Genomic DNA, 22,669 nt, shown 5'->3' on the forward strand with positions numbered 1-22,669 from the left:
CCTGTTCTGGCCTACATGTGACTCCAGACCCATAGTAATGTCACTTCATTCCCATGGGGTTAATAATGTGGTTGACTTTTAACTGCACTCTGAAATGGCCTAGTGAGCCATTCATTCCAAGAGCAATTAGGGATGGGCAACAAATGTTGGCTTTTCCAACGATGCTCACAACCCATGGCAGAATACATTTTTTAAAAGAAAAAGGTACAATCCAGCTTAAACTGGAACAGGGTTAGCCTCAGTGAAATGAAAAAAGGATCTGGCCCAGGTGAATTGGAAGCAAAAATTGGAAGGCAAAAGAATAATTAAACAATGGGAGAATGTCCAAGGTGAAATGGTTCAGATACTGAATTGACATATACCGAAGAGGGGAATTTGAAGTGCATCGAAAGCTGGAGCATCCTCGATATCTAAGGTTGCAAAGGTTAAAAAGAGAAAGGAGGCTCATGACAGTTGCATTATTCATAGTACAATAGAGAACCAAGCTAAATATAAAAACATAAGAACATCAGACTAAGGAGCTGCAGCAGGCTGATTGGCACTTTGAACCTGCTCTGCCATTCAATATGATCATGGCTGATGTTTCTGATGTTCTACATCAACTCCACCTTCCTGCACTATCCCCATAGCCCTTATTTTCCTTAGTACCAAAATCTATCGACCGCTGTCAGGAACTTTTGAAGGTATTCGACAAAGCACTACATCAGAAAAACTGAACCTCATGGGATTGAAATGACAGTGGCAGCATGGATACAAAATTGGTGAAGGGACAGAAAGCAGAGAGTAGATCTGAATGGTTGTTTTTCAGACTGGAGGGAGATATATAGTGCCTGATATTAGGCTTACTGTCCTTTTAGATACATATTAATGATCTGGCATTTGGTATACAAGACATAATTTGAAAGTCAGCAATGGTAATAAATAATGAGGAGAATAGTAACAGACTTCAGGGATGGGCAGGCAGATGAAATGTAATGCATATCAGTGATAAATTCAGGAACAGAGAAACCCGGGGGGGTGTGTGTACACAAATAATTGAAGAGGGAAGCCCAAGTTGAACAGCCATTTAAAAAACATATGGGATCTTTGGTTTTGTTAACAGAGGACCTGAGTACAAACATCAATAAGTTATGCTAAACCTTTATAAAACATTGGTTCGGCCTCAACTGGAGTATTGTGTTCAATTCTGGGCACTACACTTTAGGTAGGATGTTAAGGCCTTGGGAAGGATGCAGAAGAGATTTACTACAATGGTACAATGGTACAAGGGACATTAATTATATGGAAGGACCAGAGAAGCTGGGGGCATTTTTCTCCTTAGAGCAAAGAAGCTTAAGAGGAGATTTGATAGAGGTGTTGAAAATCATGAATGGTTTTGATAGAATAAATAAGTGGAAACTGCATCCATTGGTAGGAGGGTTGGTGGCCAGGACACAGGTTTAAGGTGCTTGATGAAAGAGCCAGAATTGTAATATTCAATAGAGAATTGCATAAGTACCTAAAGAGAAATAAATTGCAGGGCTATAGGGAAAGAGGTTGGATATCTCTACTAAAAAGCTAGCACAAGCATGACGGGGCGTTCTGCACTGTATCATTCAATGGTCCAATGCCTTCTGCAGCTTTGAGATAATAAATTGTCATATTTCATGTCTCCCTGTCTTATCAAGGCAGATCCAGGCAATAACTGTTGTATTTATAAGTGCCAAAATATAAAATGATTCTTGCCTGTATGCCATCTTATACGAATCATTCGGAAAATCACTTATACTTTCAGGAAATAGAATGGTTTAGCATTCTAATTTACATAAATTCAGCCTCAAAATTTACACACTGTCGCCAGTTTTTGATTTTGATATGAGAATTGATTTTCCAATTACCCCCTTCTAGTGGGGAGTCCCACAGGTCCATGTTGTGCATGTTGAGAAATCAGCCCTGGAAAGAAAGTAATGAGTATCTGCCTGCAATGTCACAAAGTTTGCGGTTGTTCCCTTTAAAATTCAGTTGCTGTGTGCTGCCCTTTTTTTTCAACATGTGGTCCCTTTAAATTACTACACGAGCATTACACTATTTACACTGTTACTATCCCAGTCTATTTTAAGATCTTCCCTATGCAAAAGCTACAAAGGCTCTATTGCATTTAACAAGGCTTTCTATATTGCACAGGTTTACCATTTAGAAAATAATGGATCTGGCAGCTGTTGAATGGATTGCAACTTAAGTGACTGAACAGCGATGTGATCTGAAGACCAATGCAATGCTTCGACAGCTAACAAGGCCAAGGAATACCTTTATCTTATAATCTAGACTCTTAACCATCAGTTCATATTCCAGATGCATACCAGACTCAGTAACCTCAGGCCAGAATTTAAATCTAAAGAACAGGAGGAGAAGGAATTTGACTAAAATGCATTCCGTCCACCTTCAGAAACTAAAAAGCATTAATGCACTGCCAAGTGAGAGCGTTTTCTGTGATTTGATCCATTAAGATGCTCATATCCTGAGGGGATGGTAACAAACCATAGTGTATTTAAAGTGCTTAGCTGATGCATGAAGCCTAGAAGCTGCTTTGCCATGTGAATGAATGTGTGCAATGCACTGGAGATATTCAATGGTCTTCAAAGTATAAATGTTGACTTGGGCACAGCAGTTTACACTCTGCATCAACCGATCAATCCAATATTATGACATTACTTTTTTATGTAGTGACACTTCAAGGAAAGAATTAACTCAACAGGTCTGGCGGCATCTGTGGAGAGAGAAACAGAGTTAACATTTCGAGTCTGTATGACTCTTCGTAAGGGGCTCTGTGGAAGAGTCATACGGACTCAAGACATTAACTCTGTACCTTTCTCCACAGATGCTGCCAGAACTGTTGAAGTTTTCCAGCATTTTTTGTTTTTCTTTCAGATTTCCAGTATCTGCAATATTTTGCTTTTATTAATAGCAAAGAATTAAGTTTAGTTTAGCTGGTTGACTGAGAAATTTCTCCAAGATGACAATTGCTAAGTGAGCTTGGTGCACTCTCAGCAGTGGACCAGAAGGCTGCATGTTCAACCCCCTACACGGGCACTTGGACGTATAACCTAGGCTGACACTCTTATGCAGTACTGAGAATATTCTGGAAAGGCAAAGGTGCCATCCTTTGAGACAATAAACTGCCTTCATTCTATAATATCCACTGGATATTAAAGATTGCATGGTACTATTTAGCTAATACGTGTCCTTCAACCAGTATCACCATATAAGACACTAACTGGATATTAATCTCACTGCCAGTTTGAGACTGCTGTATCTGCATACAAAAAATAATTTCTACAATTCCCCTCTTTCCCCACTGCACCCCCCACAAAGTAACACTGAGAAGTGATTTGAAAGATTTCAATGATATAGTATTGGGCAATATAAATGCAAATGTTTACTTTTAAGATTTTTAAAATTCATTCATGGGATGTGGGAGTTGTTGATAAGACTAGCACCTATTGTCCATCCCTAATTGCCTTTGAGAAGGTGGTGGTGAGCTTCCTTCTTGAACCTCTGCAGTCTATGTGGTGAAGGTACTTCGAGGGAAGAGTTCCAGGATTTTGATCCAGCAGCGCTGAAGAAATGGTGATGCATTTCCAGGTCAGAATGCTGTTTGACTTGGATGGGAACTTGGAGGTGGTTGTGTTCCCATGCATCTGCTGCTCTTGTACTTCCAAGCAGTAGGTGTTGCGGGTTTAGCTGGTGCAGTTAAAGAAGTCTTGCCATGTTGCTGCAGTGTATCTTGTAGATGGTACACACTGCAGCCACAATATACTGATGGTGGTAAAAGCAAATGTTTATGGCAGTGGTTGGGAATGCCTTTCAAGAAGGCTGCTTTGTCTTGGATAGTGTCTAGCTTCTTGTGTGTTATTGAGTTGCACTCAACCAGGCAAGGGGGGAAAATTCCATCACATTCCTGACTTGTGCTTTGTCGATGGTGAAAGACTTTGGGGAGTCATGAGGCGAGTCACACATCGCAGAATACCCAGTCTCTGCCACGTTATTTATGTGGCTGGCCCTCTTAAGTTTCTGGTCAATATTGACCCCCAGGTGTTGACGTTGAAGGATTCGGTGATGACAATACTGTTGATTATCAAGCAGAGGTGGCTAGATACACTCTTCTTGGAGATGTTTGTTGCCTGAAATTTCTGTGGTATGACTGTTACTTGTGACTTACAGCCCAAGCCTGAATCTTTTTTCAGCTGTTAATGCATGCAGGCACACAAACTGAACACTGTGTAACTATCAGCAAACATCCCCACCTCTGACCTTATGTTGGATAGAAGGGCATTGATGAAGCAGCTGAAGATGGTTGGGTGTAGGACAGTACCATGAGGAACTCCTGCAGTGATGCCCTGCGGCTGAGATGATCAGTGCCCAACGGCCACCACCATGTTCCTATGCGCTAGATATGACTCCGACCATTGGAGAGTTTTCTTCATGATTCCCATAGACTTCAATTTTACTTGGGCTCCTTGATGCCACAGTTGCTCAAATGCTACCTTGATCAAAGGGTAATCACTCTCACCCCTCCTCTTGAATTCAGCCCTTCTGTCCAAGGATATTAAAGGAAATAACTGCAGAGATAGTGGATGCACTGCTAGTAATCTTCCAAGCATCCTTAATTTCTGGAAAAGTCCCAGAGAATTGGATAACTGTCAATGTAACATCCTTATTCAAAAAAGGAGGGAGACAAAAAACAGGCAACCAAAGGCCAATTAGCTTAACATCTGTAATTGAGAAAATGTGGAGTCTATTATAAAGGGTGTAAAGACAGAGCATTTAGAAATGCATAATACAATCAAGCAGAGTCAGCATGTCTTCATGAAGGGCAAATCATGCCTGACAAATTTATTAGAATTCCAAATACCTGCCTTTATCCCATTTTCCTTAATACCTTTGGCTAATCTCAGTTTTAAAAGAAATAACCGATCTAGCATTAATTGCCATTTGTGGAAGAGAGCCCCAAATTTCTACCAGCCTTTGCATGAAGAAGTGCCTCCTAATTTTACTCCTAAAAGATCTGGCTCTAATTTGTAAATTGTGCCTCCTAGCCCTAGACTCCCCAACCTGCAGAAATAGTTTCACTTTATTCCGCCTATCTCAATATCTTGAAAGGGCTTGATCAAATCACCCCTTAATCTTTTAAATGTCAGGGATTACTACCCTAACTTGTTTAATCTGTCCTCAGAGTTTATTCCTCATGGAGTCCAAGTATCATTCTAGTAAATCTACCACTCTTTGAGACCAATTTATGTCCTTCCTAATGTGTGGTGCCCAGAACTGCTCCAGGTGCAGTCAGGGCTTTGGACAGCTGAAGCATGACTTCTACCCTCTTGTATTCTATTCCTCTTGATGTAAAGTTCTGCATTCCATTAGCCTTTTTAATTAATTCTGTACTTGTTCATGATCTATAAATGACCTGTGTCATATTCAATTGTTCAATTGTTTGGTATTTGATTTTGTGTGTCTGTTAACTGTTTTCTGTGCGCTTTTAGTCAAGCCTGGGTGTGTTGACAGTGAAACAGAAATTAAACTAAAAGCCAGGAGTTGTAAGCATGAGAGCAGACATTTTAAAAGCCTTGTAAATAAAACTCCTGTTTAGACATAAAAGCTGGTGTCTTTTCTGCATACCTCCAAGGCATAAAACACAACAACCTCTGTACCTGGACCCTGCTGAAGGATTCTGTTCTGAATCTATCCTATTTAGCACAATGGTAGTGCCATAAAACATGATGGATGCTCCACAAATAGCACTGGCTTTACTGAAGGTCTACTTATGTACTGGCACTGTAAGGCCTTTCTATCGGTACACCAAAACCCTTGAAATAACACAGGTTTATTGATGAATGAGAAAAAAGTTTGAGATTGCATACAGGCAGATGGTAGTTAATATTTATCCTCAAGCAGTGCTCAATGTAGTTTTTCCTGACTTTCATGCAGTCCTGACTCTCGTCTTTGCAAACCTCTCTCTCTGTTTTGTGACAATTTTTTAATATTTATTCTTTCGTGGGATTTGGGTCTTGCTGGCTAGGCCAGCATTTATTGCCCCTGCCTAATTACCCTTGAAAAGGTGACAGTGAGCCACTTTCTTGAACACCTGCAGTTCATGTGGTGTACGTACATGCACAGTGCTGTTAGGGAGGGAGTTCCAAGTTTTTGACCCAGCGACAATGAGGGAACAGCGATAAAGTTCCAAGTCAGGGTGGCTTTGGCTTGGAAGGGAACTGGAGGTGGTGGATCTCCCATGTGTCTGCTAGCCTTGTCCCTTGAGGTGGTAGAGGTCATGGGTTTGGAAGGTGCTGTCAAAGCTGTTTTGGTAAGTTGCTGTAGTGCATCTTGTAGGTAGTACACAATGCTGCCACTGAGAGTTGGTTGTGGAAGGAGTGAATGTTGAAGGTGGTGGATGGTGTGCCAATCAAGTGGGCTGCTTTGTCCTGGATGTCCTGATACTATTCTATTGCCTTCTACTTCCATACTTCTCTGTGCAGCAGCTTCTCCACCACTATCATACAAAACAAAATGAGACAGATGCACACAAACTAAGAGACATACACTGACACAAGTACCTGACTGAGGGAGGGAGAAGAGAGATAAAAAATAATAATGCATTGAGCTACATGGATTGGGGTCATGGGCTACAAATGAAGACAGCCAAAATGGTACGCATGTACAAACTGCACACACATGAACTTTTCTCATAGGTTGATGCTAGCAGCAGCACCAAAGGGACCTATTACCCGTCTTGGGAGACTCCCAGACTATCCAGGAAGGTTGCAACCCTAAGGTTGAGGTTGGAGATGCAGGCTTCAACAACTTGTTCTCAACAATTTGCACAATTAGGTGCAGAAGTAGGCTGTTAATGTGTAAACTTTGCCAGACTAAACTTATGGCAGAAAATGTGTTCGAACAATTGGGGGGAAATTATAGACTTTGTTCTTCCTTACAGATTCACTTTAAAATGTGCTATAATTTAACCTCTCACACTGACAATCATATTTCCATTTTGCTGCCTGGCAATTGCTAGTAGTCAATTGGCCACACAATAGCAATGGATATTGAATATCATTAGGTTAAACATTTTGTTGCTTCGCTGTAAGTGGCACATTTTTAGAGCATTTGTCAGAGCTGGTTAAATTTTTTATAATGGTGCCGAGAAGAGGTAGCTTTAAAGTATTTCAAACAATTGTACAGTTTGCTTGTCAGGTGGTATCATTTGCACAACTAGCAGATAGCAGTGTAGGGGATAAAAGCAAAAAACTGCAGATGCTGGAAATCCGAAGAGTCATACGGACTCGAGATGCTGTCAGACCTGCTGAGTTTTTCCAGGTAGCAGTGTAGGGGCTCAGGGTTATGAACAGTAGACTAGGGGTTTAAGACTTCAAAATCCAGTACAGGGTATTCCTTTGTGTCTTTAGGATGGCACAAATTTGTAAGAGAAGATCTTTGCTGGTGAATAATAGTGACACACAAGTACATCTGGTTAAAATAATATATATTTAATATATGTAATGTATTTACTAAACATAGCTGTATACCACAGTATTATCCATGAGCAAAGATGATCTGATTCATTGCTTTGTGATTGGGTTTAATCGGCAATAAATGTATTAGCCTTGCCAAAATGTGCCAGTAAACCTGAAGAGGATTCAGTTCGATGCTAACCAAAATAAATCTGTAATCGATGGCAGTGCATGTGTGTTACAGTTTCCATGTTTCATTGTGCTAATTTTAAAATGCAATAATCTCTTTATTGTTTGAAAGATGATCGTGGGAGAAGTGGCTGTATTTTTCCTTCAATCAGCTACTAAGGAGTTTGGAAGTCGTGAGAAGACCATAATAACTGGAGATTGTTGCTACATCAATCCATTGGTGCGCAGAACGGTTAGGTTCCTTGGTAAGAGTGATATTTAAAGTTCTATCTGAAAAAGCATGCCTATTTGCAAGGCTAACATTTTTTAAATTAAAAAATTCACAATACATAATGCCACATTGTTGCCCTTTGATTATTGTAATTTCCTTTCTAATTGTATTCAAGGCACCCTTTAAAATATGCCAACAATATAATTTTCACAAATTAATAATATGAATATTATCTAGTGGAATGTACAAAATCATCAAACGTACCCTCATTTGGTGTTGCTTCATGCTCTCATCTGGACCTGGAAAAATTTATCAATTTTGCTTCCAATTTCCACCCCCCCGCCCCCCCCATCACCTTCACATAATCCATCTCCAAGACTTCCCTTCCTTTCCTTGACCTGTCTGTCTCCATTTCTGGTGATAGACTGTCCATCAATATTCATTACAAGCCCACCGACTCCGACAGCTAACTCGACTATAGCTCCTCACACCCGCTTCCTGTAAGGACTCCATCCCATTCTCTCAGTTCCTCTGATTCCGTTGCATCTGTTACAATGATGTCCCCTTCCAAAACAGTGCTCCTGATATATCTTCCTTTTTCCTTAACCGAGGATACCCATCCCCACATCCCACCACTGTGGTTGAAAAGGCCATCAACTGTGTCTGACTCATATTCAGCACCTCTGCCCTCACCCCTTCCCCTCCCTCTCAGAACCATGATGGGGCCCCCCTTGTCCTCACTTTTCACCCCACCAGCCTCCGCATTCAAAGGATCATCCTCCGCCATTTCCGCCAACTTCAGCATGATGCCACCACCAAACACATCTTCCCCTCACCCCTCTGTTAGCATTCCATAGGGACTGCTCCCTCCGGGAACACCCTGGTCCACTCCTCCATCACCCCCAACACCTCATCCCCCTCCCACGGCACTTTCCCATGAAATCACGAAAACTGCAACACCTGCCACTATACTTCCTCCCTCCTCACCGTCCAAGTCCCCAAACATTCCTTTCAGGTGAAGCAGTGCTTCACTTGCACCTCCTTCAATTTGGTCTATTGTATTCACTGCTCCCAATGTGGTCTCCTTTACAATGGGGAGAGCAAACGCAGACTAGGTGACTGCTTTGCAGAACACCTTTGGTCTGTCCGCAAGCATGACCCACCCAACGCTTACCATTTCAACACACCACCCTGTTCTCATGCCCACATGTCTGCCCCTGGCCTGTTGCAATATTCCAGTAAAGTCCAAAGCAAACTGGAGGAACAGCACCTCATCTTCTGATTAGGCACTTTACAACCTTCCGTACTTAACATTGAGTTCAACAACTTCTCTCCTCCTTCTTGACCCCCTTTTTAAATCCAATTTTTATTTATGTTTATTTATCTATTTACTTATTTATTTATTTTTAATTTTATTTTATTCTTTCATTTATTTGTTCATTTTTTATCCTTTTTCCCCAAAATCCCCTTCACCCATACGGCCATCTGTCACTTGTTTTTATGTTTTGCTTTCAGAGTGCTGACCCTTGTTCAGCTATTACCTTCCGCTATCTTAACTTTATGCCAATATCAGCGCCTTCTTTACTCTTTATCACTACCATCAACATTCCTTTTGTCTTGTGTCCCTGACACCTTTGTCAATCTTTCCTCAGCTGTCATCTATCCCTGATCTCCTATCTCGTTCCACTAGCTCCACCTCCCTTAAACAGTATAAAATCCATCATATTTCTGCTTCTCTTTAGCTCTGAAGAAGAGACATATGGACTTGAAATGTTAACTCAGATTCTCCCTCCAAAGATTCTGCCAGACCTGCTGAGTTTTTCCAGCATTTCCTGTTTTTACTTCATTCAGTTGTATTGCTGAATGAACTAAAATAGTAAGATAACATTAAACATTGTTATGCATTTTATGGTCATAAAACCTTTAACTTAAATCTCTATCGAAAATGGCTACAATTTGAACAGGTTTCTGCCTTGTTAAAACAGTTTGACACCAGGAACAGACGGTAGTTTTTGGAAAGAGTACAGACTACCACGGGGCACACTTTTACTATTAACTTGAAATTTGTTGCTCTTCATAATTGACAGACTTCATGCCCAAACTTGCATTTTATATTTGGACTGTAATAGGAATAGTGATTGGCTGAAAATACATGATACTGAGGGAACGGTTTTTACTATTTCTCACTAAACAAGCATTAGCAGGTGGTAATCTTAATGACGGCAATGGCTGCTATCAGCTGATAACGCACGATACATTTATAAATATATCAAAGGCACTCTCAGAGATTGAACATGAACCAATTATAGAAGGAAAGCCATTCTACTTTGGAACACATTGCTGTCATTGATTCATATTGAGCACTTAGTATGGTCAAAATCTATATTCTTCAGTCTGCCAAACCTTGTTCTCCGCCGTTTACTGTTGTTACATAATAAAACAAATATTGACTACAGCATTCAGACTGTAGAGTAAATTAGTACACAATTATTTTGAGCAATTTCTCTGAAATTTGCCTGTCCACCTCTTTAAGAGATATTAAACCACATATTTTATTCGGACTAACACCTCTGATAAAGCAGCAGAAAATGTTTCAGATAAGAGCATTAAACATTCAAATGCTTGTATTCCGCAGCATAATTTCAAAGCCATTGTGTTTTTAAATGACGTTAAGTGCTGCCTTTATTTTTTGTATTGTGAATCAGTTATGTAAAGAATGTGGTTGCAATTATCTTCTTCCATTGAAAAGACAAAATCAGCTCGCTATCGCATTTGGCCTTATCCCATGACAGTGCTGAAATTATTTGAATTGATAATGTGCTGCTTAAAGCAGCAGCTTTTCGCAGTTGAGTCATGAGGGCAGATCGGGAAAGCTCCCAGCTCCGCAAACCCGACATTGGGAAAAGAGCCCTGAATCTCAGATTTTCATTCTGGGATGGGTTGGGGGCTAACCGGAGTCAGGCCTGCTCCAACAGTGTGTATGCAGCCACAGGGCTGCCTAGTGCAAAGCCAACTGTCTAAAAGGCCAGCCTCGGTGCTCCGGGACTTTGTCCCATCAGAAAAAAAAAACTAAAAAATGCCCTCTAAGCCTCATCCCCCTCACCCTGCATACACTCCCCATGCCCTATCCATGCTCCCCACCTTCATGGCCCCTCATATTCTCCATGTCCACCCTATGCCTCTCTACCCACCCCCAAGGCCCCTCATACCTCCATGCCAACGCATGCCTCTGTCCAGCCCCATGGCCCCAATACCTTCTATGCTTCTCTACCTATCCCCATGTATCTTTATAGCCCCTATGCCAACTTAGTGCCAACTCACATCAACCCATGATCCCCACTCATCCCCATGGCACTTTATAACCCATATGCCAACTTGTTGTCAACTCATGTCCCTCACCCACCATCCTTTCACCCTCACACCCTCCATGCCAATTGATCCAATATCCATCATGGGCAGACATCAGGATCCATGCTGAGTTGAAATAAAATAGAGTTCTAAATGCCTATTGAGAGCTTAATGATTACAAAACCCTCAATCTTAAAAAAAATTCAATACATTTAAATTACCACAAGTACTTAATCCATTATAAAACAAACATTTCCTTCCAGCACTTAAACCCTTATAGAAGCAAATATTTTCTTCAAGTTTTTAATCCCTTATGAAAGCAAACATTTGTCTTCATAGCCCCACATCAAAGATTTTATAACCACTTGGAGCTATCAATCAAAATGTAAACTTACAGCACCCCCTCCTCTCCACTGTGATAATGATAGATTGTAGTCATGCAGCTAATTCTACAATCCTCCGGGTCATGTCAATGGACAGCTGGTGAAATTGCCAGCACGGATTTTTTTCAACTGCAGGCTGTTTTTTTTCAAAAAAAATTAAAGGGCTTGGGGATTTAAATGCCTTGACAACTTGACAGTTCTTCTGAGTTTATATGCTTTTCATGAACTTTCATGATTACTTTTAGCAATCCCAAAGGGCAGTTGGCCTCTCCCAAAGGGTCACTTTACCTCTCAAAAAGGGTACCCCACCTCTCCAAATAGCTCTGGCAGCTTTCACCTTTTGCTTAAATATCTAAAGCCCACAAGTCATGTTTTGGACATCCCATTAATGAAAATTGGATCTGTTTGAACGCAGCTACACTCTTACATGTGCAGATGCTTTCTTGAACCACAGATGTACAAACTACAACCCACCCCACTTTTCCACCTGTGAAAATGGTGGGTGACGTGTTCAGGGGTGGGACTTCAGGAATCATGACTCAGGCACGATTTTGGCTAAGGCCCTTATGTCATTGTGCAACTTCGGGCCAAAATCTTAAAACCATTGTAATGAGAGGCCACTCTGAATTGTTAATCTTTGTTTTCAGCTTTTAAACTTGTCGGGCATTTCACATACTTTCTGTTTTGAAGCCTATTAACACATGGGTAGAGATGCCTGCTAACAATAGAACCATAAAACACTACAGCACAGAAAACAGGCCATTCGGCCCTTCTAGTCTGTGCCGAAATATTATTCCGCTAGACCCACTGACCTGCACCCAAACCATAACCCTCCAGACCTCTTCCATCCATGTATCTATCCAATTTATTCTTAAAACTTAAGAGTAAGCCCACATTTACCACGTCTGATGGCAACTTGTTCCACACTCTTACCAATCTCTGAGTGAAGAAGTTCCCCCTAATGTTCCCCCTAAACCTTTCCTCTTTCACCCTAACGCCATGTCCTCTCATGTTTATCTCTCCTAAACTAAGTGGAAAGAGCCTACTCGCATTTACTCCGTCTATACCCCTCATAATTTTGTAAACTTCTATCAAATCTCCCCTAATCCTTCTACGCTCCAAGGAATAAAGTCCTAACTTGTTTAATCTTTTGCTGTAACTCAACTCCTTAAAACCTGGCAACATCCTAGTAAATCTTCTCTGCTCTCTCTCAATCTTACTGATATTCTTCCTGTAGTTAGGCGACCAGAACTGCACACAATACTCCAAAGTTGGCCTCACCAACGTCTTGTACAACCTCACCATAACATCCCAACACCTATACTCAATACTTTGATTTATGAAGGCCAGTATGCCAAAAGCTTTCTTTACAACCCTATCTACCTGTGACGCCACTTTCAGGGAATTATGTATCTGGACTCCCAGATCCCTTTGTGGCTCCGCACTCCTCAGTGCCCTACCATTTACTGTGTATGTCCTACCTTGGTGTGTCCTTCCGAAATGCAGCGCCTCACACTTTTCCACATTAAATTCCATCTGCCATTTTCAGGCCCATTATTCCAGTTGGTCCAGATCCCTCTGCAAGCTTTGAAAGCCTTCCTCACTGTCCACAACACCTCCAATCTTAGTGTCATCAGCAAACTTGCTGATCTAATTTACCACATTATCATCCAAATCATTGATATCAACAACAAACAACAATGGTCCCAGCACAGATCCCTGAGGCTCACCACTAGTCACAGACCTCCAGTCTGTAATAGCAAATAATAGCAGATTAATACTTAATGCATTTAAAGTAAACTGGCACGTTAAGATAATGGACAGATGAGTGTTATTTATCTGCTATTATTGCCAAACGAATTTCTAGCCTACCTTGCTCTTTAAACCTGTCAAAAAAGAAAATCTTTTATTTGAATAAAAACATTGCACAGCGCAACTATTAAAAAAAATGAATGGAAATTAGCTTAAGGAACAGGCAAAAGCGATAAATTTTGTGCAGTGAGGGGTAACTATCTAGGATTTGCAAATCGATACATTGATTCATAATAACAACCTGCATTTATATAGCACCTTTAGTATAGTAAAATGTCCCAAGGTGATTAACAGGAGCATTACCAAATAAAATGTGACATCCAGCACATGAGGAGATATCAAGGCAGATTATCTCATTCTTCTCAATTCCAATAGATACAGGCCCAACCTGTCCAACCTTTCCTCATAAGATATCTCCCTCATCCCAGGAAGCAGTCAAGTGAACCTTCTCTGAACTGCTTATAATGCAATTATGTCCTTTCTTAAATAAGAGGACCTGCAAAATTATGCACAGTATTCCAGCTGTGGTCTCACCAATGTCCTGTACAACTATAACCCTACTTTTCAGCAAACTGAGAGATGACGGGTCAACAGCACATTTTAATGGTAATAGAGCTTGTGTGCTGCCTGTTTGCTTCCTGCACACTTCGTTCTTGATTGTTCGACAGCCACACACCCCAACAGCTTAGACGGGATATTGCTGTTGACCCGTCATCTATCAGTTTGCTGAAAAGTAGGGTTACAGTTGTACAGGACATTGGTAAGACCACATCTGAAATACTGTGCACAATTTTGCAGGTCCTCTTATTTAAGAAAGGACATAATTGCATTATAAGCAGTTCAGGAAGGTTCACTTGACTGCTTCCTGGGATGAGGGAGATATCTTATGAGGAAAGGTTGGACAGGTTGGGCCTGTTTCTATTGGAATTGAGAAGAATGAGAGGTGATCTTATTGAGATATAAGATACTGAAGGGACTTGACAGAGTAAATGCTGAAAGCATGTTTCCCCTTATGGGAGAGACTAGAACTAGGGGACACAGTTTAAAAGTAAGGGCTCTCCCATTTAAGACTGGGAGGTGGAGAAATTTTTTCTCTCAGAGGGTTGTGAGTCGATGGAGCTCTCTTCCCTAGAGACTGGTGAAGGCAGGGTCATTAAATATTTTTAAAGCAGAATTAGATAAACACTTAACTAACAAGGGAACCAAAGGGTCAGGGGTAACAGGATAGTGGCACTGAGGCCACAATCAGATTAACCATGGTCTTATTAAGTGGTGGAGCAGGTTCAAGGGGCCAAATGGCCTACTCCTGCACCTAATTCATATATTCGTAATATGTTCATATGTTTGACCTACATTGGATCCTGATTAAGCAACACCTCAATTTTAAAATGCTCATCCTTATTTTAAATCCATCTAAGGCCTTGTCCCTCCCTATCTCTATAATCTCCTCCACCCTACAACTCTTCAAGGTATCTCTGCTTCTCCATTTCCTGGCCTCTTGAGCATCCCTGATTTTAATTGCTCTGCCATTGGGTGGCTGTACCATCAGATTCTAAGGCCTGAAGCTCTGGAACTCCCGCTCTAAACCTCTCCCCCTCTCTTTTCTCCTTTAAGACTCTCATTAAAACCTATCTATTTAACCACTATCAATTTTAAATGGACTGCGCAGTACAACAAGCTGTCCACATAGAGCAAATATAAGTTAGAGGAAGCATCAGTGAATTGGACTGAGTGTGAGACAGGACACAGGCAACAGAGCTTTTTATAACCTTAGGTTTGCAACAGGAGGTCAATCAGAGATGTAATGGGATAGTCAAGTTTAGAGGGAATAGAAGCATGAATGTGAGTTTCAGCAGTAGATGAACTGAGGCACAGGCAGAGTCAGGTGATGTTACAGAGGAGGGAATAGATGGTTGCAGTGATGGTGCGAACATCTGGTTAGAAGTTCATCTCAGGATCAAATATGGCACAAAAATTGTGAACATCAACCTTAGACAGTTGCCAGGGAGAATGATAGAGCCAATGGCTAAGAGGACAATGACTTCAGTCTCCCCAATATTTATTTGCAGGAAATTTCTGTTCATCCAGTACAGGTTATCAGACAGGCATTCTGACTATCTAGAGACAAAGAAGGAGTCGAGAGAGGTGATGCTGATGTAAAGCTGGATGTTGTCAGCGTACATGTGAAAACTGGCATTATGTTTTCGGATAATGTTGCCAAAGGGCAGCATATAGATGAGGGATAGGGAGGGCCTAAGGACAGATCCTTGTGGGACACCAGAGGTAACGGTGTGGGAGCAGGAAGTGAAGCCATTGAAAATGATTCTCTGGCTATGACAAAATAGATAACAATATAAATCATGCGAGTGCAGTCCCATCTAGCTGGATGACAGTGGAAAATTGTTGAAGATAGTGTGGCCAACCGTGCCAAAGGCTGCAGACAGGAATAGTTTAGGAAGGAGGGATAGTTTATCACTGTCACAGTCACGTAGAATGTTATTTGTGAATTTGATAAGTGCCATTTCATTACAGTGGTTGGAGTGGAAACCTGATTGGAGAGATTCAAATCTCTAGGAAAGATGGGCACTGACTTGGAAAGCTTCAACACATTTAAGGATTTTGGAGAGGAAAGGAAGGTTGGGGATGGGGCAGTAACTGCAGTGACAGAGGAGTTGTGAGTTGGGTTTTTGAGGAGGGGATGATGACCACAAATTTGAAGGACAGGCAGGCAGGACCTGAGGAGAGGTACTCTTCACATAGCTACAGTGGATGTTGAACAATATGCTTTTGAGATTTACAGGCTGTCTTCCTCATTACTTGGTAACTGCTTGGTAACTGAGTGTCCTCCACCATGGACAGCTAAACAAATTTCAATTAGATTTCAATATTATACAACATAACTGAAATACACAACACACTTCAATCTGCAGTATACACCTCAATAGTATGCTATACATAATTGTAAATAATGAGAGCTTTAGTGCAACCTCTTAAACCCAGCAAAACTCAATCCCATTGCCAACTCTATTTTATTTTCTAACCCAGGATGCTCAAATATAGACAGTTAATGCATTCATACATATCTCCAAAAAGCATCTGTGGCTGGCCTTGAAGAAAATAATTCTTCATCTAAGAAAACAGCTTAGTATCTCCCAAGAAGTTCAGGGTCGACATTAATAGAACACAGGCTGTGTTGCAACAGGAGGTCAATCAGAGATGTAATGGGATAGTCAAGTTTAGAGGGAATAGAAGCATGAATGTGAGTTTCAGCAGTAGATGAACTGAGGCACAGGCAGAGTCAGGTGATGTTACAGAGGAGGGAATAGATGGTTGCAGTGATGGTGCGAACATCTGGTTAGAAGTTCATCTCAGGATCAAATATGGCACAAATCTATCTATGGCAGTGGTTGGGAGGTTGGGAATGCTAAAGTGAATCAAAGCATTTATCCACTCATTCCACATCCTGGTATGGCCAACTGCATCTTACATTGCAAGGATGCCTGCCCAGCTTGACGGACTCCACTTTAAATATGAAGGTCTCGCTCTGATAATGCACTCGGTGTCCAATTTGACATTTAATCTGGCGGACAAGCAGAGCAGCAGTGGTAGCTTCTCTACAAGGTCAAAACCTGCTAGAAACAGCTGACAAAGCCTGAAACAGTGCTCCTCTAAGTCCCATAAAGAAATCCTGAGCCTCTCCAGCCCTAGGTTTTCAACCCTCTTCCTATGATCAGAATTCGCAAGCACTTATCTTGTATTGGGGTCCATTCCATTGGGTCCCACATGACGGCCTCCAGGCATCCAATTTTAATTGTTGGGCTGGAGGTTGGCATGTGCCATGCTAATAAACCCAAATTGTTAGCCTCTGTGCTACCTATCCCAAAAGGACAGGAAATTCACTATGCTGCGTTCCCTCTGAGAGCTAAACTCAAGACCATCATTTCAGGAAATGAAATTTTTTTTGAAAAGCTGCATTTTAGCAATATATTTATTATTTGAGAGGAAATATTAAATAGCTATATTTGTAAGTGCAACTTACAGAAACTGCTGGTTTATCTTCAAAAGCTTTTCGTACATGTTCGAATCAAGGTGTGTAATTAATTTTGAAAACCTCCACTCTGCCCCTAAATGACTGGATTGGTTCTGAAACCCTACAGTCCTACCTTCCAACTAATTTAATTTGTTAATATTGACAATTCCAATCTCACTAAAAAAACGTTGATTACTCTTGTGACTTCTGACAAACTGACACATGTCGAAAAACTGACTCTCTGTTTAATACCCATTAGCTGATACATATCTCAGCCTACTCCTGCTTCTTTTGCTGACCCAAAAAGCACAAATAATTATTCCATCCAGGATTGTGAGAAGCTTAATAAGCATTGGCTTGGAAATTGGTTTTAATGGTAATAGATTATTTATCTAGAAGACTCTCAATGCTATTTGGAAAGATTATGTCAAAAAATTTCATGGCTTAATGGTGTGACATCTGTAATAATAAGCAAGTTTTGAGGACAACCTTTTGAATGCAGAATGTACTTTTCAGCTTTCAAAATGTAAATGCACCTTCAAAATGATTTCATTTCAAGTGGATAAAGCAGAAGTGGAAATAGAAGTGAGATTTAATTGATAATATTTGTGGCTTACTCTCTTCTTTTCTCTCCATATTTCTCATTATCCCTTAGCCATTTTTTCTCTGCACTGCTCTTTCATTTAATTCAGATGTGAGAAGCTAGAGGTTGTAGCAAGTCTGCCGTTATCAGCAGTGCTATTCTATGCCATGGGGGAGCAACAAATTTGCTAGCGGATTGCTCTGCTATCAAGGGCCTCTCACTGGTATAACTTTTATCGCTGATGCAACCTGGAATACACTTGACCGAAGGCAGCATCGCAGTCATGCTGGATCTGGTATTGAGGACCTACACTTTGCTGAGGTGAGGTGAGGGGATAGCCATCAAAAGCCAGAACCCAGGCTGATTTTTCCTCTCCCTAGTCCAGGAACACTAAGGTCCATTGTAAGATTTCTCCAGCACCCTAATCATAGTCAGCTAATGCAGTACAGAGGAGATCCTGTACAATGCAGCTCAGTACCAAATTGCATGGTGCATGGGGGAAGTTTAATAATTAAATGAACAGGTCTTTCTTTGTTGAAAAGCACTGTATTGGAAAATAATGGTGATTTCTGGTGTTTCCTATGATTTGTCTAACCTATGCTTCCCATAGATTAAAACAATGCTGGTCTCTAACTAGCTGCGCTGTTATATTGTAACTTGATCCACAAATATTGAGGGAAAATATTGAAAATCCCTTGATTACGATCTGAGGTAGAAATATAAGAAAACTCGACTTAAAGTATACTAAAAGCACTTTTTAAAAATAACCATTTTAAGGTTAAAAGAAATTCACAATTTTGTTTTTGTATTTGCACATATCACCTCCAATAAGATGTTGTTCAACAATTAATTGAAAAATCAATTTTGAACAGTGTTACTCTCATTCCAAAGTGAAAATATTCATGCAAGTACTTTTACACTCACAATCTTCATCTTGCAAGTGAAATGTAAATAAAATATCCAAAATGTGTTTACTTGCAAGAGTAATATTTATGCTAAATTCTTCTCTGCCCAAAAACAGAATTGTGTCATATTTTCTTCTCCGGGCATTTGCATTTTTGGAGTTCATCAGTTGGACACAGTTAACGTTTCCATGGAGATTTCTTATAGCTGCTGCTGTGCAGTGAGCTGCCGTTAGATAACACAATGTTATGATCAAGACCTAGAAAAGACAACCTTTCTTCGGCTTTGTTATTTTATCTTTGAGAGTGGCAAGATCATAAGCAAAGCCATTATTGTAACCCTTTAAAAATAACTTAACAAAAGTAACAATCCCTGGTGGTAACTTCCACCCAGTGGAAGCCAGGTGGGTGGATACCATATTAAAAGGGCAGGATTTTCTGCCTGCCGGGTGAGTGGGCCCGACCCAATCTCTGGCGGGTGGGGAGCTGATCCCTGCCGGAGAAGCGGGCCCCGCTGCCATTTTACGTGGCCATGCCATGTAAGGCCCACCCAGTGTGACGTGTGGCAGGAAGCGCTATGCACTTCCTGTGAGGGCAGGGGGGATTCCCCAAAAGTAAGAGTGCGCACTTTCGCGCATGCGCACAAAAGAGCGCATATCTCCCTGAGGCTAAGTGCTGCCTCAGGGAGATCGCTGACACTCCTAAAAATATGAAAATTAGGGAAAAACATCCCTAACATGTTCCCCTCACGTGACAATGTCACATGAGATGGGACATGTTCATAATTTACATTATAAGTTTATTAAACTTTTTAAATCCCTACATGAAACCTCATCCCACCGCTGGATGAGGTTTCCTGTTTTTTCTATTGCCCGCCAGGGCTCCTGGCCTGCCCGCCAACATTAAGGTTGGACGGGCAGGTCCTTTAATTCTTTAAATTATCCTGTCAATGGCCTCAATTGGGCATTGACAGGTTGGCGGACACACAGTTGATTTGGCTGTGCCCCCCGCCTTCCTGAAAATTTAAATGGGGTGGGATGATGTCGGGGGTTCCCCCCTGATGTCATCCCACGTCATTTTATACATTAGCGTACGGGCCCCACCCCCTGCTCGCCGACAGCAAAATTCTGTCCAAAGTCACCCATGTCATTTACCCGCCCTAACAGTGCCCCCTGGATCCCATGAGGAAATCTTCTATGCTGAAGGTTTGTGCCCCACTCATCACATGTTGGGAGGTTAGCTGGTTAAATGAAGACCACGAACTAAGATATCCCTGGCTGCGTATTGGAGCAGCGAATGTGTTATTAACTGTAGAGTAAAGGGGTAATATGAGAAGCACCTGATACTGATGTAACTGCTGGTGTAATTATGATGCAATATCACATGATTAAGTAACAGATTTGGTGGGAAGCAGAAGTACAACCTCATAGATGTAGATATATCTGTAAATAAACAAGAATGTTTTTTTTAAGAATAACAGTCTGTAGTAACATTCTTAGCCTAACAGGAAAACCCTAAGGAAACCCATCTAGACCCCAAACGTAAGACAAAACATGGGGACAGCAGACAGAGCGTAAAAGACCCAGAAAACACCCAAGTGAAGGCTGCAGACCTAAAAGAACTGCAAATCCTTAGAAAAAGGATAAGAAGAAAAAAAGATTGAAGACTCACCTGAGAACAGAGCATCATGAGTGCATGGGACACAGGCTTTTGCACAGGCCCAGAGCTCAGACAGCAATAAGTACAGATCACAACCTACAAACCAAACGAGGGATCAGAAACAGACCTAGAGCTTAGGACACTCATGGAGTCCAGGTTGCCACTCTCAGAACCTTTCCAAAGCACTAAAGGTTCGCAACAGGCTTGACACTGTGACAAGTGGAAGAAGAGATTCTCCAGATACAGAGCAGCTTCAGGTTTGCATAAGAATGAACAAAAGGGTTAGGTCAGTACCTTATGCAATAGGAACTATTGCAGATGATAGAGAGTTGATGGGGCTTGAAGCTCATACGATGAAGTCCTCCAGGCATTCGATGCATATTTCAATATCCAAAAAAATGTAACCATCGAACAAGCAACATTTTATAAGAGGAAACAAAATCCCAGTGAATGAATAGATTTATAAATGACCTGTACAGGCTAGCAGAAAATTGCAACTATGGGATCCTCAGAGATGAATTAATACGTGGTTTTGTAGTAGTTGCAAATGAAGCAAGATTTAACTCTCAAAAAGGCAGTACTAATATTGTGACAGACTGAGCTTAGGAAGCAAAACAGAATGGTGTTCATGGAGAAAGTGGTGTCCATTGGAAAAGGATGCGTGAGACCATTCAATATATCGGACAGAAAAGAGAAAGCACATTGAAGCAAAAGCATTTAAATCAGCAGAAAGCACACCAACTGCTATCTTTAAATGCTCTTGGTGTGGTGGGAAAGCCTTGCACAAGATGGAAGAATGCGTAGCAGAGGGAGCAGAATGCCACAACTCTGGAAAGTTGGGGCATTTTAAAATTATCTGTGGATCTAAAATGCAAGTAACTCACAAGAAGAAAGAGAAAACAACAAGGCCAAACCAAATCCAAGAAGTGGAAGAACCACGAAAAAAGTCCTTCCTAGAAGAAGTTAACAAAACAGAAAATAATTATTGGAGCATTAAATTAGAAGTTGATGGCCACCTCACCGAATTCAAACTGGATACTGGCATAGCTGTTTCAGGACCATCTGGTTACGTAAAGTAGCTGAAAAACAGCCCATTACAGCCATCCTCCATTCTGTTGCAAGATGGGCTACACTGAAACTAATAGACTGATACTTGGCGAGATCAAGATACAAGGATAAGAAAATTATTGAACCCCTTTATGTTATACAGAACAAGGAGTCATCATTATTGTGTAGAAAAGCACGCCTACAGCTGAGGCTGATTTACAAAGTTTGAGCAGCCCAGTAATGTATTCAGAAGTGAATTTCCATCCCTACTTTCAGGCTGAAGAAAGCTGGAGGCAGAATATCATTAATGCTAAGGGCAGATGCTAAGCCTATGTGTCTCTTCACAGTGAGGAAGGTCGCTCACCCAATTTTGGACAAAGTCAAGAGTGAGATTGAACACATGTTAGAACAAGGGATCATCTCACCACTAACCATGCTGACAAAGTGGTATTCTGGAATGGTCACAACACCAAAGCCTAATGGTTCACTTAGAATCTGTGTGGACTTGACTCAATTAAATAAGTCAATAGAGCAAAAGATCCACCCGATGGCATCAGTGGATGAAAGTCTTACCAAATTAGCAAAGAGCACCCTCTTCACAAAATTGAATACAAACAGGCTTTTGGCAGTTGCCTCTGGACAAAGAATCTAGATTATTAACTCCTTTTAATCATCTCATTTGGTCATTATTGCTTTAACAGGTTACTATTCAGGATTGCTTCTGCATCTGAGATATTCCTAAGAATGATGTCTCATCCCCTTAAAAGCATGAAAGCAGTAATATGCCATAACGATGATATTCTCATACACGGTTCCTAATGGGGACTTTGAGTGAGAGAAGTCATCAAGGTTCTACAAGAAGCATGTTTGACATTGAAAAACAAATGTGAATTTGAAAAGCCTGTGATAAAATTCTTAGGACACATTATTCAAGCTTAAGGAGTTACTGCAGATCTGCAGAAAGGCAAACTGATTAGAGAGTTTCTGCAGCTTAGAACCATCACAGAATTACAAAGATTCC

At 41.0% G+C, this 22,669-nt stretch overlaps 1 protein-coding gene across 1 annotated transcript in view; it reads left to right on the forward strand.

Annotated features, from left to right (window-relative positions):
- The window catches only part of LOC121288969 (phospholipid phosphatase-related protein type 5-like), a 143,379-nt gene that overhangs the window by 54,052 nt on the left and 66,658 nt on the right, over positions 1 to 22,669 (forward strand). The window contains exon 3 of the mRNA XM_041207833.1: positions 7,786 to 7,918. Within this exon, the coding sequence (XP_041063767.1) occupies positions 7,786 to 7,918 (133 nt within the window). The remainder of the gene's footprint in view (positions 1 to 7,785; positions 7,919 to 22,669) is intronic.

The sequence above is a fragment of the Carcharodon carcharias genome, chromosome 16 (genome assembly GCF_017639515.1).
Source record: "Carcharodon carcharias isolate sCarCar2 chromosome 16, sCarCar2.pri, whole genome shotgun sequence".
NCBI classification, from domain to species: Eukaryota; Metazoa; Chordata; class Chondrichthyes; order Lamniformes; family Lamnidae; genus Carcharodon; species Carcharodon carcharias.